This window comes from Chiloscyllium plagiosum, unplaced genomic scaffold, assembly GCF_037043375.1.
Source record: "Chiloscyllium plagiosum isolate Xiang-an unplaced genomic scaffold, Cpla_swu_hap1 HiC_scaffold_42, whole genome shotgun sequence".
Lineage (NCBI taxonomy): Eukaryota > Metazoa > Chordata > Chondrichthyes > Orectolobiformes > Hemiscylliidae > Chiloscyllium > Chiloscyllium plagiosum.
In genome coordinates, this window is record NW_028270180.1 from 18268639 (window position 1) to 18285372 (window position 16734).

Sequence of the window (16734 nt, forward strand, 5' to 3'; positions counted from 1 at the left end):
CCCCTCCTCCCAACTGCAGCTGGGAGAATTAATTACATAAATCTGGAATAGAAAGCTTGTCTCAATAATTTTGTGATCACAAAATCACAACTGTCATAAGACCCATCTGGTTCAAAGTTATCTCTAAACTGACCCTGAAATGGCCTCACAACTCACTCAACTATAATTCAAAATGGCCGCTCACTGACATCTCTCTCAAGGGATAAGTAACAAATGCCTTATCAAAGAAACACACAAACCACACATGCAGAGCTTTTCAACTTCATCTCCCTCCAAAGACAGTACTGGGTCAAAGCAGTGGGAGTACCAGCCTCTCAGGGGCAATTAGAGATGGGCAACACACCTTCGCCTTGCCAACCATGCCCACAGAGCAAGTTAATTCCACTGGTAACAGAATGTCCTACCTCCTCGCTGTCAGCAGTAGCCGTGGCAAGGCGTCCTTGATGGGCCAGGTGGCCATAGTCAGTAGTCACCTGGGAGGCCAGGCCACCCAACTCCTCAGGGCTAGTGACGGATTTCGACATCTGTGGAGATAGCAGAATGGGCGTGGTTAATCAGCAAACCGAGAGGCACCGGAATGTTTAGGAAAAAAGCAGCTCACTCAGGAAGCAAACAGATCCAAAGCAAGGGCCTGGAAACTAGATGTACTTTGGGTCAGTTTTCCCCACATCACAGAGGTGTTGGGATTTTGAAGGAGTGACATTACTGAGAAACATTTAACCCACAGCAATGTGATTGACTCTTAACTGACCGCTGGGCAATTGGGGATGGGTAATAAATGCTGGCTTAGTCAGCAATGTGAATGAATTAAAATAAAAACACAGGTGGTAACGGATTAGATTTCGATTAGCTCCTAGTTGAGGAATTTGATTTTTAAGCTGAAAATGTGTTGCTGGAAAAGCGCAGCAGGTCAGGCAGCATCCAAGGACCAGGAGAATCGACGTTTCAGGCATAAGCCCTTCTTCAGGAATGAGGAAAGTGTCCTCATTCCTGAAGAAGGGCTTATGCCCGAAACGTCGATTCTCCTGCTCCTTGGATGCTGCATGACCTGCTGCGCTTTTCCAGCAACACATTTTCAGCTCTGATCTCCAACATCTGCAGTCCTCACTTTCACCTCCAATTTGATTTTTAACTCAGGTTCATATTGCCAATAGGACCAGTTAAAAGAAGTGCAGGTTAGAGTGTGCGTGCATGAGACGGGGTCTATACCTGTGTAAGTGTGAACGTAGCATAGTATGTGCGTGTACACGTGAGTGTACAAGGTGTAGTATGCACCTGGGCAGGTGTACACGAGCGTACAAGATGTAGTGTGCACCTGGGCATGTGTGCTTAAGTATGCATATGTGTTTGCACATGTATGTGCATGTGTGTGTACCTGTGTATGTATGTATGTGTGGGTGCCTGTTCGTACACGCGTGTGGGGTCTGGTGTGTGTCTGTGCATGTGTGTGGGGTGTACCTGTGAACATCAGTGCACACCGCGTAGCTGTGTGCTTATACACGTGTGCTTGGCGGGTTTACTGTGCCTGTGCACACGCGTGTAGAAGCTGTGGTGTACTCCTTTACGTTTCATGTCCTTGTGTGAGGCTTGGTGTCAGCTGGTATTTTTGTGGCAAGAGCATTCAAGTTAACTGACCTCACCACTCAGAGCCAATCCTCACTCACCATCTCCTGAGCGGTGACTGCGATCGCCTTGGAATATTTCACCATCGTGGTTTGGTAGTCCACAAAGTTTCCCTCAGGCTCCGGAGGTGTGCCTTCATCCAGCTGGAAGAGAGGAGACCAAGAGTAGTGAAGATAGGACATGGTCAGCAAGGAATCTTTGATTGTGGTCCTTCAGGTGTTAAGAGAAGCTCAGGCCAGACTTCCTCATTTACTGGGCACCATGTTTGATGCAGTCATTGGGACTGAAGGCAACAGGAGCTAGAATTGAACATGACAAATGGTTTATTGGGCTCCTGTCTGAATCCAATTGTCAAGACCCATTAGTGAGACAAAGGGAAATTATTTGGGTCTTAATTGGTGCCACACAACTAACTCAAAGGTGGAGAGTTACATTAAGAATGTGATGGGTACACACACTATCTCCCACCGGCATTACGACATTGTAAACACACTGGATAGGAGGATGGGAACTGTGCAACACGTATACCCAAGGTCACCAACATCAAGGGACACAGTGACCAACATAACCAGATCGACTCGGCCCACTGGTTGGGAATGTTGTTTTCATTTCCTTGTGGGAGGTGGACATCGCTGGCTGGGTCCAGCATTTATTGCCCATCCCTAGTTGCCCCTGAGGTGGCAGGGGTGAGCTGCTTTCTTGAACCGCTGCAGTCCTCCTGCTGTGGGTTAACCCACAATGCCATTAGGTAAGGAATTCCAGGATTCTGACCCAGTGACACTGAAGGAACGGTGATGCATTTCCATGTGGGGATGGTATGGGGCTTGCAGGGGGTGGGGTTCCCATGTATCTGTTGTCCTTGTCCTTCTAGATGGAAGTGGTCATGGGTTTGGAAAGTGCTACCTGAGGATCTTTGGTGAATTGCTGCAGTGCATCTTATAGATAGTACACACTGCTGCTACTGAACATTGGTGGTGGAGGGAGGGGATGCATGTGGAAGTGGTGCCAATCAAGTGGACTGCTTTGACCTAGATGCTGTCAAGTGGGGAGTATTCCATCACACTCCTGACTTGTGCCTAGTAGAAGATGGACAGGCTTTGGAGAAGTCAATGCAGCAATATGACAGTGTGCTGACTTGGCAGCTCATCAGAGCTCTGAACAATGACAGGACCATTACTGGCCGGGAGCTGCATAGCAACACACTCCGCGAACAATAAAACTCTAATCGCAACCTGGATCATGTCGAGTTACAATGAATCATTTCGTCAAAGGACCGGTCAGTGTTTAAGAGTTACTTTCAACCTTGAGCTGAGTTTTAAACCTTTCCTTGCACCAACGGGTATCTGTATATGAGAATCAGTACAGAAGAGATCACAGAATAATAGTCTGTTCAGATACAACGCAATAGCTCCGCTCCCCTCTGATCCTGCATTATAAGGAAATCGTGTTACAGCAGCACTATTTACATTAATGGGACTGGAATCACGTTATAGCCAATATAGGTAAGGCAAGTTCCCATTCTTCAAATAACGGTCTACATTCTTCAATTGCATTATAGCCAATTTGCGTTGAAGAAACGCACGTTATAGCAGAACCGACTGTACAGTACAGAAGATGCCATCGGCTCATGGGGAGTGTAGCGCCTAACCAGTTTAAAGTGGTGTTAGGCATTTGAATATTTTAATGTCTCTGCCTCTCCACAGTCTCTAGCTCCTCATTATTGATCAAACACTGTTCGATCTCTCTCAGGTTCAGTGGGAGTGACCCCATGCGTCACAGGTTTACCCCTTCACTGAATTGACAGCACTAATCTCTCTTTGCAGTTTTCTGCTCCTATCTTCTGTATTTCCTGAGACATCTCACTTGCTCAGATATCACTAAGGCCACATACCCCTGACTCCAAACTGTCTCTGCCCCCACCCTGTGTCCCTGACATTTCCCCCCCCCCCCCACCTAATCTGGGGTGTGATTCATAAGACTTCACCCTGCCGCTCTGTTCTCCACTCTCTAGGGACCACATTGCAAGGCCCTAACTAATGCTGTGTCCCATTCCTCTGTCACACCTGTGCCCATGTCGCTGAGTGCTTCCCAGACAAGCCACACCTCAAGTTTAAGATTCTCATCCCTATTTTCAAACCTCTCCAGCACCTCACCCCTCTGTGTAATCATCCTGCGGTCAATACAACTCTCAGCACTTCAACCACTTGATAAATTCAAAGATGTACTTCACTCATGGCAACCTGGTCTTCAGCTGTTCAGGTGTCAGCTCTGGAATCTCCTCCCTAAACAGTTTTTACTTCAGTACACACTCTCCAGCTTTATCTTTTTGACCACCAGTCAAAACATCTCCGAGTATGGTTTGGTGTTGTATTCTGCCTGATAATAGAATCAAGGAAGTCTGCAGTGCAGAAAAAAGGCTCTTTGGCCCATCGAATCCGTGCTGGGCAAAAACAAGCACACACCTTTTCTAATCCCTTGGCAGTGCAGACGTACATCGAAATATTGCACAAATGTTCTGAACGTTTCTGCCTCTGCACTGCCCATCACCTCCCCCCCGCCACCGCTCCTGCCAAAGGCAGTGAGTTCCAGATTCCCGCTAGCCCCTGGGTGAAAACTGTTTCCTCACATCTCCGCTAAACATCATACTCCGTACCTTAAATCATAGAATCTCCACAGAGGCGGAAGCAGGCCATGTGGCCTATTGAGTCCACACCAACTCCCATCCCACCCCCTTCCTGTAACCTTGCATCTCCCATGGCTAACCCACTGAACCTGCACGTCTTTAACACTGTGGGTGGAAACCAGGACAGAATGTGCAAACTCCACACAGACAGTGGCTCGAGGTTGGAATCGAACCCAGGTCCCTGGCGCTGTGAGGCAGCAGTGCTAACCACTGAGCCACCGTGCCTCAGAATATAAGCCTCTGATCATTGATCCCTACACCAAGGGGAAAGGGTTCCTCCTGTTTACCTTATCCATGACCCTCAATTTTTATACATCTCAATCACTTCCCCTCTCTGTCTCCTCTAAAGAAAACAAGGCCAGTCTATCCAATCTCTCTTCATAAACGATACTCTCCAGCCCAGGATACTCTCGTCTGCACACTCTCCAGTAAAATAAAGTTGGTGAGAAGCACTGTGAGACAATTTATGACACCAAAGATGCTACATAAACACAACTTGTAGTGAACGGTTGGTAACTGGAAGTTGTCAATAAGAGGAACAATTTGAGCTGAAATTCACAACTTACTCTGTTCATCGCATCAGCGATGGCATCGACCATACCTCCCACCATTCCGATATCACTGGCGGCTTCGTTCAGAGTCACCATGATATCGTCCACTGCTTCTTTCATGAGCTGAGCTGCCTCTGTAATCGCATCGTGTGTGTGCACAGCCTGGCAAGTCAATGATACACAATAGCGTTACTTCCTGGCTACAACATGAAATGTAACACATTGCATACTTAACTCCAACTTGGAAAAACCTACTGCATGAGGATAAGACTCACTTGAGGTCTTGTGATGTTATAGGAGAAGGACAACCAGTGATCCCTAGTCTGTCCAAGTAGCCTGGTTCTTTATCATCCAGACTCAATCTCTGAGCAATGCTTAAAGAATTAGCAATATACGTTTGCATTTAATGCAGGCAGATCTCCCCAGTGTTGAAAATATCTAGTCAGTCATTCATATGTTTCAGACAAAATTTTCAGTATTCAAATTTAAGTGTCAAAGTAGACAACTGAGAAGCTGCTAAGCAGCTCTGAAGTAAATGTAATTCAAACGAACGTGGAGTTAATTACAGTTAAATGTCACTTATCTTCCTAGTCCAGTGTCGATAGTGAAAAACCATGAGCTATCTCTCAGCTTGAAATACAGACAAGCAGTCTGCAGGAATTGTCTTGAAATCCCATTAGCAATAAAAGTATTATTTACATCTATTACAGGGCCAAAAGGTTGTGTTGAAGATAACGTTCTTTGTTGGTGTTTCTGTTTGAACTATCGCAAGGCATGCCACTCTGCCGGCAAGACAATGATCAGTATGGAGTACAGTGCAAAATGCATGTTGCCAAACAAGGTGCCACCTCAGGTCAAGCACTTAGGGACAGAATCTTATGAACAAGGTAGAAGCAAAGAAGAAAGTTAAAAGTTTAATATTGCAGCAATTATGTAGGAACAAATTACTGCAGATGCTGGATTCTGCACAGAAAACAACCAATGCTGAAGATCAAGGTGGGTCAGGCAGCATCTGTGGAGAGAGAGCAAGCTAACGTTTCCAGTCTAGATGACTCTTCGTGTTGGGGGTTGCAGGGGGTAGTGGATGTAGAGTGCTGGTGGAGAAAAGATGTCAGTAGTTTACATTAAGTGATTGGAACTTGAGAATGGTGTGCCTCCTGCCAGACTTGAAAGGACAGTAAATGGGATGGGGGAAAAGGAGGACATGATAACAAACTCAAAGCAAGGAAAGAAATGGTTCACAATTTGAAGGTGTGGAACACAATATTATGCCCAGAAGGCCGTAAAGTGCCCAATCTGAAGATGAGGTGCCGTTCCTCCAGTTTGTGCTGGGATTCACAGAAGCACTGCAGTATGCTGAGGACAGAGCATGTGAGCAGGACGTTGTGTTAAAGTGACCGGCTGCGGAAGATCAGGCTCATGGTTGCACATGGACTGGAAGTAGTCTGCATTTGGTTTCTCCAATGCAGACCACATTGGGTGTAGTGAATACAATACACAAGATTGGAGGAGATACAGGGGAAATCCTGCCTCACCAAACACATCTTCCTCTCATTCCCCCCATCTGCATTTCAGAGGGATCATTCCCCCCAGGAAACCCTAGTCCATTCCACAACCACCAAGACCACCTCTCCTCTCCACGGCACCTTCCCATGTAACCGCAGAAGATGCAACACCTGCCCCTTCAACACTTCTGTCCATTCTGACAGATCTCGTCATCACAATCTCAAAGAGCCTCTAGTCATTGCCAAGGTCTGTGTTGTGAACACATCCCAGTCCATCATAGAAGCCAACCTTCCATCCATTGACTCCATCTACACTTCCTGTTGCTTCAGGAAGGCAGCCAACATAATCAAAGACCCCTTCCACCCTCTTCCATCAGGTAGAATATAGAAAAGCTCAAACACACATTCAAATAGGTTCAAGAACAGCTTCTTCCCCGCTGTTATCTGAATGGACTCCTGAAATTGTAAACTTAATGTTGATCTCGCTCTCTGTGCATCTTCTCTGCAGCCCTAACATTGTATTCCTCGCTCTGTTCTATTACCCTGATGCACTTTGTATGGTATGATCAGCGTGTACTGCATGCAAAACAAAACTTTTCACTATACGTAGGTACATGTGACATAACAAATCAAATCAAAGTGGGGTGACTGGAATTGGACAGCTCAGTTCAAACTCCAGCACAAGCTGAAGGTTAGCTCTGACATCGTGACGCTCTGTGAAATTCACTACTTGATCAGCACTGGAATGTGAAGCATAATGAAAATTCCAATATGTTTATTGCCCTGGTAGAATTTCAATTATCATTGAAGCTGGAGTTAGACTGGTACAATCAGAACTCAGTGTGAACTAGTCTCACACAAAGTCACGTCACATGAATGCAAGAGCAAATCAGCTTCCTACACTGATCCCAACAAACACAATCCAGATCACAAATCACAGACTGGATCCATTCCAGCAGGTCAGAGAGATTCAGGATTATCCGACTGACTTGATCGAAACATTCTGGGTTCATCAACACAATGGGCAGCGTAACGCATCGGAGAGCAGGGTTATCGAACGATTGGAAAGCTGGGACAGGAGAGGTTTCTGATGTCTTCAGCACAAGACAGGTTAGGGGCTGGGTTCACTCCCAACAGAGTGGCCAACCCTCATCAACTGGGAAGAGCCAAGGGGCTGACCAAGGTTGAGGCAGGCTGCCGGAAAAGAGGAAATGGCTACCACTTGATCATAGACTCATTGGGTATTTAGAGACAAGAGGGAGGCCATTCAATCCATCACGTCAGTGCCGGTCAACAAAGATCTGATTACACTAATCCCATTTTAGACTCTTCGCCCATAATCTTTGCAGGCTACAGCAATGCAAATCAACATCCAACTACTGCTTAAATGTTATAAGAATTTCTGACTCAACCACTTTTTCAGATAGTGAGTTCAGCAGTCCCATCACCCTCAGTGAAAAACATTCTCGTCAACTCTCCTCTTAGCCTCTGACCTTAAATTTATCCCCCATGATTATTGATCCCTCTATACTAATTAATTAAACACCTTCCTATCCACCCAATCTATGCCCTCATTATCTTATATTAGCAAGCCCCTCTTCAACCTTCACATCTGTAACTCCAAACCCACAGCCATGTGATTGACTCTTAACTGCCCTACCACTCCTCTCACCTCTGTCTGAGGCCCCAAACACTTCTTCCAGGTAAGTCAGTGGTGCACCTGCCTCTCTTACAACCTAGTTTACTACATCATGGAAGCCAACCTTCCATCCATTGACTCCATCTACATTTCCTGTTGCTTCAGGAAGGCAGCCAACATCATCAAAGACCCCTTTCACCCCAGTTATAATCCCTTCCACCCTCTTCCATCAGGTAGAATATAGAAACGCTCAAACACACATTCAAATAGGTTCAAGAACAGCTTCTTCCCAGCTGTTATCTGAATGGACTTCTGAAATTGTAAACTTAATGTTGACCTCGCTCTCTGTGCATCTTCTCTGCAGCCCTAACATTGTATTCCTCGCTCTGTTCTCCTGATGTGGTCTTCTCTACATCAGGGAGACCAAACATAAACTTAGGGAGCAGTTCACTGAGCATCTTAGCCAGGCCTGCAGTGGCCGATCGGACCTCTCAGTCACCGTCCATTTTAATTCCCCTTCCCACTCCCTTTCCGACATGACTCTCCTTGGCCTTCTCCATTGCCAAAACAAACCACAGCTTCAATTGGAGGAACACCACCCAATCTTCCACCTGGGCACCCTACAGCCCAGAGGATTCAACATTGAGTTCTCCAGTTTCAAATAACCACCCTCCCCATTCCCCAACTCCCTTCTGAGCCCCTTCCCCTCCATTCCACCCCTCTCAGCCACCAGCCGGATTTATTTCTCCTCTTGACCAACCAGGTTGTATCCTCTGCCTGCCTTCACCCATCCCCACTTCACCACCCTGTCCCCGCCTCCCCCTTTATCTGCAGCTCCTCCCACACCCACACCCAGTCCGGAAGAAGGGTTACACCCGAAACGTTGACTTCTCCACCTCTTGATGCTGCCTGGCTTGCTGTGTTCTTCCAGCCTCCTGCCTGTCTACTCTGGGCAATTAGGAACAGCCAATAAATGCTGGCCTTGCCCAATGAACAAAAAGAAAAGGAAAACAGCTTCAATCTGTCCAATTTTTCCTCACAATTCATGCCCTGCAGGCCAGGCACCATCCTGGTTGGAAATGTAACCACTGGGACCACAATCGAGCAATGACCGTCACAGGCTGTGTGGCTTTCGCTCAGTCCTTCTCTCTCCCTCCGCTTTCACATTACCACACTCAACATCGCGAATAGCAGTGAAGAAGGTCACAAGGTGGGGACTGGAGCAAGTAAATTCACAACCAGACAAACCGCGAACATAATCCTGTTCACAGTTTTAGTCACCTGTTGGATTCATTTAATTATTTGTCTTTAGTTTCCTGGCAGGTTCCTACCCCCTTGTCCTCAATGATGGGCGTTCAATCGTTGAACACAATGACATCTAAATCTCATTTCTCCTGCAAGATTAGGACCATTGAGACTTCAGCAGATTGATGCAGTATCTCAGTCAATGAACGGAGGGCTACACTGACACATGGTCACTGGGCAATCGCTGACAAGATGGGCTAATTCAGATCCCTGGGGACAGACTGTGGAACTTACTGACATAGAGCCATTGTTGCCATCGTCCCAGTTGGGTGGCTCGCCCATTACAGAGAGAGGAATTTAACTTCAGGGTCACTGGTGAGCTTGAGATTCCCATTGACTCAAGTTGGGCTCTTTGATACCACAGTTGGTCAAATGTTGCTTTGATGTTGAGGGTATTTACTCTCACCTCACCCAGAAATCAATTCCTTTTGTCCACGTTTGGACCAATGAGGTAATGAGGTTTGGAGCAGAGTGGGACCAGTGGAAGCCAACCTGAGCAGCTTATTGCTACACTCAATGTACCTCCATTGCGTTGTTGATGACCCTTTTCCTTCACTTAGCTGATGATCGAGAGAAGGCTGCTGGGATGGTAACTGGCTTAACTGAAGGTTTCTCACACTGAGCAACTTTTTCAACTCACCGCTTCCACAACACCACCCCTCCCCAAACCCCGCCACCATCACTTTCTCCAAAGACGTGGCATCACTGTGAACAGGTCCAAGTTATGCCAGACTCTTAGAGTCATAGAGATGTACAGAATGGAAACAGACCCTTCGGTCCAACCCGTCCATGCTGACCAGATATCCCAATCCAATCTAGTCCCACCTGCCAGCACCTAGCCTATATCCCTCCAAACCCTTCCTATTCATATATCTATCCAAAAGCCTCTTAAATATTGCAATTGTACCAGTCTCCACCACTTCCTCTGGCATCTCATTCCATACACGTACCACCCTCTATGTGAAAAAGTTGCACCTTAGGTCTCTTTTATATCTTTACCCTCTCACCCAAAACCTATGCCCTCTAGTTGTGGGCTCTCCTACGCCAGGGAAAAGACTTTGCCTATTTACCCTATCCATGCCCCTCCTAATTTTGTAAACCTCTATAAGGTTACCCCTCAGCCTCCTCTTGGTGGGACACGTTTTGTTCCTGCTGTACCCGGCTTCACTTCGTCACCTCTTTTCACGCTTTGTTGCCATTTTCTGCTCTTGTCCTGAACCGGAGTATCTCAACGCCTTTGCTCCCAGTTTCCACTCTGGTCTCACTTTGGCACAGTTTTGGTGAGGCCACATCTGGAATACCGTGTGCAGCTTTCATCTCCACGTCAAAGAAAGGGATGACTTGCACCAGACGCAGTAGAGCAAAGCAAAGCTTCACTAAATTAATCCCTGGGTTGAGGGGTTTGTCCTATGGAGAGAGACCGAGCGAATTGGGCCTGCATTCCTGCAATGTAGAAGAATGAGCGGCGCTCTCGCTGAAACCCGGTTCTGATGGTGTTTTCACAAGACGCATACTGCGAGAGCATTTCTGCTGGTTAAGGAATCGAAAACACAGAAGCTTAGTCTGAGGATAAAGGGCTGATCATTTAGGATGTAGACAAACAGAATTGTCAAAGGGTTATGAATCATTGCGATTCCCCACCCCATAGAGTTTTAGATGCACCATCATTGAATCCATTCAGCCGAGGACAGGCAGATACTCAGTCTCTCGGAGGACATGGGGAGCTGGTGAGGAACTGAGTTTAAAGCCCAAGATCAGACACGATCCTATGGAATAGTCGAGCTTGAGGGGCCAAATGGTCTCCTCAGCTCCTATGTCTTGCATTGATATGGCCCACTTCACTGTCTCCCCATCTCTGTCTTCACTTCCATGGACACACCAGTATTTACTGCAAGCCTCCCACGCCGATCTTGACTTCAGTTCCTCACACCCTAGTACTATAAGGATTCTATTCCAATCTGTACTGATTGGAACAATGTCAGCCAATTGGGTCTCCCAGAATATAAGTTCCCTGAATGGACCAGATTAACAGCCCCTATCAGGGAGCCCTGGCTGACAGATATGAACAGGAGTATCAGAGGTTCTGCTTATTCTAAGAACTGGCTCTGAGCTAGCCAGGTCAGAGTCAAATACTATACACGTGTAAATAAAGACTGACTTGGTGGCGGGATACCGGTCTCTGTGGAGTTATTTCTCTGTCTCTGTCACATCGGTTCAGATGATGTAGCTTTCCACACTAGTGCAGCTGATATAGCTTGAAGTTATTCATGACTTACAATGCAGTCTGCTCTCCATTGGAGAGTCCAATCACAGATTGAAATGATCGGTTTGTGGAACACCATTGTTCAGTCAATAAGCATGATCCCGAGCTTCCGGTCGCCTGACATCTTAATTTCCTATCTGACTCTCACACTGACCTCTCTGTCCTTGGCCTCCTCGAGTAACCTTGAGAAACAGAAACTCATGTTTTCACCAGGCTCTTTACAGCTTTCTGTCCTCAATATGGCGGCTAACAATTTCAGACTGCAATCTCTATGGCCTGTTTGTTTCCTTTCTCTTTGCATTTTTTACACTCGTGCATCCCTTACCTTCATCTTCATTTTTCATTCTGCCATTCACATCTTCCCTTTTTTCTTACTTATCTCATGATCACTCTCTTTTTGCACCATCAACCCTCAGCCTCTGGTGCACCGAGCCGCTCTTTGTAATGATAGGGAACAATCAGCCATGCTATGCATTCTGGGTACAGACAGTCACCATTGGAACCATGATCAGTAAATTAAGTTTATCTGAAAGGAGTGACAGCAGGGAAATAGGAACAGGTATAGATCATTGAACCTGTGCCATGGCTCAACTGGGGAAGGTTGACTGCGTTTTAACTTAAGATAAATACCTTGGCTCCATAAGTCTTGCCTTAAAGCATTTCAGGTTCTGAAAGGCACTATAGGAATGCAAAATTTTCAATGCAGTCACAGATACAGCAAAAACATCCTGCAGTTCATTGAGATGCTCAGACTGTGTTAGCTGCTTCTGAAAGTGAAGAAAATACATTTGCAATGAATTTGAAAAATAACAGAAGCCTGTTTGGAGGCCATGTCAACATCTGGACATAAAAGCACATGTAAATTTCTGCTGTCCTCTTGCACATATTGTCAGAGGCCACTGAGTATCAGTCAGGAAATACAGAGCTTCAGGCACCCTGGTATCATGAACCGTTTTAATCTTTTTCTGTTTGTGTGCATCCACTGTCGAATTGGCCATAATTAAAGACAGGAAGGATCAAAACACTCCTCATGAGATGCTGGGTCATAACTGACTGTGGTTAATGTAAATTACCTGTCCTTATTGCAATATCCACAATAAGGGACCCCTCAAAATTAATGCTGAAATAATGATACACAGCACACCCCTAGCAAACAGAAAGCAGGAACAGTCACAGGGGTTTAAGCTCATAAATGATGCAATAAAGCTGTGCTCTGTGAAGAACAAAGCATCCACCAACAATAAGGATCAAACACCGACGAGGCACGTCCATCTACCAGAACCCCCAACCCCACACTTCCTGCCCACTCCACCATTGCCCAGCTGTCAACCCTTCCACTCCCCCTCAACAGACCTGATCCTGTCTTCTCACTCCACTATCCACGTGCTCTGCTTCTCGTCTCATTACAAGCAACTGCAATGTGAAATAAGTTACAGCCAGATCATAATTAGCCTGAGGCCCGGAAGCACAAATGACTTTCAATCAGTGCTGAGAACACATTTGGACCCAGCCAAGCAGATGGATGCAGAGATAAGGGAAGCACTGTAATCACAGCTTGGATATGCACATCAGGATATTAAAGCCATTAAACAATCAGCAACTTTGCAGGTTTTAATCGTTTCTTGGCCCTTGCTCACCTCGACTGCAAACCTATAAAGTACTCCATTAGCAGGACACACAACAGCCCATTGAACGAGGACTTTTACCATTTCTGTACAAAACCATTCACAGGCAAGCTCAACTTCCAGTTTTCTGATATGCAAGTTCAGAACACAGGAGACTGGAAATCTATAAAGGTTGACGGAAAAAAACAAGAGTACACCACTCGGCCCATCTAGCTTCAATAGGAATTGGTTTTCTGGTGCCTACCACTCTCCAATTCATGTCTTTGACAGTACCACACCATGAGTTTAAACATGTTCCAATATTTATAAACCTGCATCCTGGTAAATAGAAAATGAATCTTCACTGTATTATTACTGCAGTGTGACCATCGAAACATCCCCACTAATGAGACTGCAAATAGAGTCTTAGTCATAGAGATGTTCAGCACAGAAACAGACCTTTGGTTCAGATCATCCATGCCGACCAGATATCTTAAATTAATTTAGTCCCATTTGCCAGCATTTGGCCCATATCCCTCCAAACCCTTCCTATTCTAGATGCCTTTTAGATGCCGTATTTATACCAGCCTCCACTACTTCCTCCGGCAGCTCCTTCCATTTACGCAACACTCTGCATGAAAACCTACCCCTTAGGTCCCTTCAAAATCCTTCCCCTCTCAACTTAAACCTATTTCCTCGAGTTTTGCACTCCCCTCTTCTGGAGAAAAAGGCTTTACCTATTTATCCTATCCATGCCCATCATGATTTTACAAACCTCAATAAAGTCACCCGTCAGCCTCCGATGCTACAGGGAATTAAGCGGGTTCTGTTTGAAAAGTCACTGTTCATCAATGAATAAATTAACTGAAACCAAGGTATGCATGTTCAAGTGTTGTAACAAAGTCTTTCACCAATGTTCAGTTGAGCTGTTGCACTGATGAACTTTTCAGGGGCAGTCATACTGAGAGGAATGTGGGAACTGGTAAACTTTCAGAGTCTACATCAGCACGCAATATTCACAGTCAGTGTCATGCCCATGAATGTGAAGCGAGTATTCCCACAGACACCTGACAACAGAAACACAGCAGGAAGAGGCTGGGGCAAGACACGGTTTCCGAGGCAAGCTTAAAATGACAAAAACTAAATTTGCACACCAATGAGGAACAACTGAACACTCATGAAAGAGAATCAAAAACTAGTTGCGCACAGCATGAGTAAAATCAAACAATGAGACAGCCCAGGAGTCAAACGTGATCACACAGCCGGTCAGTTGGTGGGATTTTGCTTATTGCTTTAGTGAGGAGGGGCTGCTGTTTGTCTGATCAACTGACTGTTGAGGGTTATTTTGCCAAAATGCTAAAACTGCACTGGGAAAACCAAGAAGAAAGGCCCTCAAGAAATTCTGCAGTCATACATAGACCTCACTCGATGGAGAACAGGCCAGAGACTCAAGATACTGTCCCCTGCTGATGGGGCACTGTTATTACTCCATAGTTCAAATGGGCTGGTGACGGACACACTCTCCAACAAGGCAAAGGTCTCCTGCCTTGGATTCTGCTCCCAAATGGGATGTTGGTTGTGCAGCAGTAAACCAGGGCCTTACACATGATAAGGGTCTTTGGGTCTTTGTCTGCTGCTTGTATCTGTCCAACAATAGGCCACTACCGCCCAGTGAGGTGGCTCACAGACTGTGTGAAACCAGAGGAAGAAGTGTGGCTTATTATTAAACTCACTGGCAAACGTTGCAGGATGGATGTCTGTAACCAGAGTGTACAAATCTCCAGGGAAGCAAATACATTGCAGGGAGCAGGGGGCAATGCATTGATCAGAACAATTTCTCAAAGGACACACTTGCCATTGAATTTATAAGATTCTGGATCAATGGTGCTGGAAGAGCACAGCAATTCAGGCAGCATCCGAAGACAGGCAAAATCGACGTTTCGGGCAAAAGCCCTTCATCAGGAATAAAGGCAGAGAGCCTGAAGCGTGGAGAGATAAGCTAGAGGAGGGTGGGGGTGGGGAGAGAGTGGCATAGAGTACAATAGGTCAGTGGGGAAGGAGATGAAGGTGATAGGTCAGGGAGGAGAGGGTGGAGTGGATAGGTGGAAAAGGAGCTGGGCAGGTCGGACAAGTCCGGACAGGTCAGGGGATCGAGTTGCTGGAGGTTAGAAGCTAGGATGAGGTGGGGGAAGGGGAAATGAGGGAACTGTTGAAATCCACATTGATGCCCTGGGGTTGAAGTGTTCCGAGGAGGAAGATGAGGCGTTCTTCCTCCAGGCGTCTGGTGGTGAGGGAGCGGCGGTGGAGGAGGCCTAGCACCTCCATATCCTCGGCAGAGTGGGAGGGGGAGTTGAAATGTTGAGCCACTGGGCGATTTGGTTGATTGGTGCGGGTGTCTCGGAGATGTTCCCTAAAGCGCTCTGCTCGGAGGCGCCCAGTTTCCCCAATGTAGAGGAGACCGCATCGGGAGCAACGGATACAATAGATGATATTAGTGGATGCGCAGGTAAAACTTTGATGGATGTGGAAAGCTCCTTTGGGTCCTTGGATAGAGGTGAGGGAGGAGGTGTGGGCGCAGGTTTTACAGTTCCTGCGGTGGCAGGGGAAAGTGCCAGGATGGGAGGGTGGGTCGTAGGGGGGCGTGGACCTGACCAGGTAGTCACGGAGGGAACGGTCTTTGCGGAAGGCGGAGAGGGGTGGGGAGGGAAATATATCCCTGGTGGTGGGGTCTGTTTGGAGGTGGCGGAAATGTCGGCGGATGATTTGGTTTATGCGAAGGTTGGTAGGGTGGAAGGTGAGCACCAGGGGCGTTCTGTCCTTGTTGCGGTTGGAGGGGTTGGGTCTGAGGGCAGAGGTGCGGGATGTGGATGAGATGCGTTGGAGGGCATCTTTAACCACGTGGGAAGGGAAATTGCGGTCTCTAAAGAAGGAGGCTATCTGGTGTGTTCTATGGTGGAACCGCTCCTCCTGGGAGCAGATACGGCGGAGGCGGAGGAATTGGGAATACGGGATGGCATTTTTGCAAGAGATAGGGTGGGAAGAGGTGTAATCCAGGTAGCTGTGGGAGTCGGTGGGTTTGTAGAAGATGTCAGTGTCAAGTCGGTCGTCACTGATGGAGATGGAGAGGTCCAGGAAGGGGAGGGAGGTGTCAGAGATGGTCCAGGTAAATTTAAGGTCAGGGTGGAATGTGTTGGTGAAGTTGATGAATTGCTCAACCTCCTCGCGGGAGCACGAGGTGGCGCCAATGCAGTCATCAATGTAGCGGAGGAAGAGGTGGGGAGTGGTGCCGGTGTAATTACGGAAGATCAACTGCTCTACGTAGCCAACAAAGAGACAGGCATAGCTGGGGCCCATACGTGTGCCCATGGCTACCCCTTTGGTCTGGAGGAAGTGGGAGGATTCAAAGGAGAAATTGTTAAGGGTGAGGACCAGTTCGGCCAAACGAATGAGAGTGTCGGTGGAGGGGTACTGTTGGGAACGTCTGGAGAGGAAAAAACGGAGGGCTTGGAGGCCCTGGTCATGGCGGATGGAGGTGTAGAGGGATTGGATATCCATGGTGAA

The 16734-nt window shown here is 46.9% G+C and overlaps 1 protein-coding gene across 4 annotated transcripts in view; it reads right to left on the minus strand.

Annotated features, from left to right (window-relative positions):
* Positions 1-16734, minus strand: part of LOC122542439 (talin-2) — a 354392-nt gene that overhangs the window by 66389 nt on the left and 271269 nt on the right. For all 4 annotated transcript variants that reach the window (XM_087982138.1, XM_087982135.1, XM_087982136.1 and 1 more), the window contains 3 exons: positions 4873-5019; positions 1665-1766; positions 405-524 (listed from right to left, as the gene is read on the minus strand). In XM_087982138.1, coding sequence (XP_087838264.1) covers positions 405-524; positions 1665-1766; positions 4873-5019 — 369 coding nt within the window. The remainder of the gene's footprint in view (positions 1-404; positions 525-1664; positions 1767-4872; positions 5020-16734) is intronic.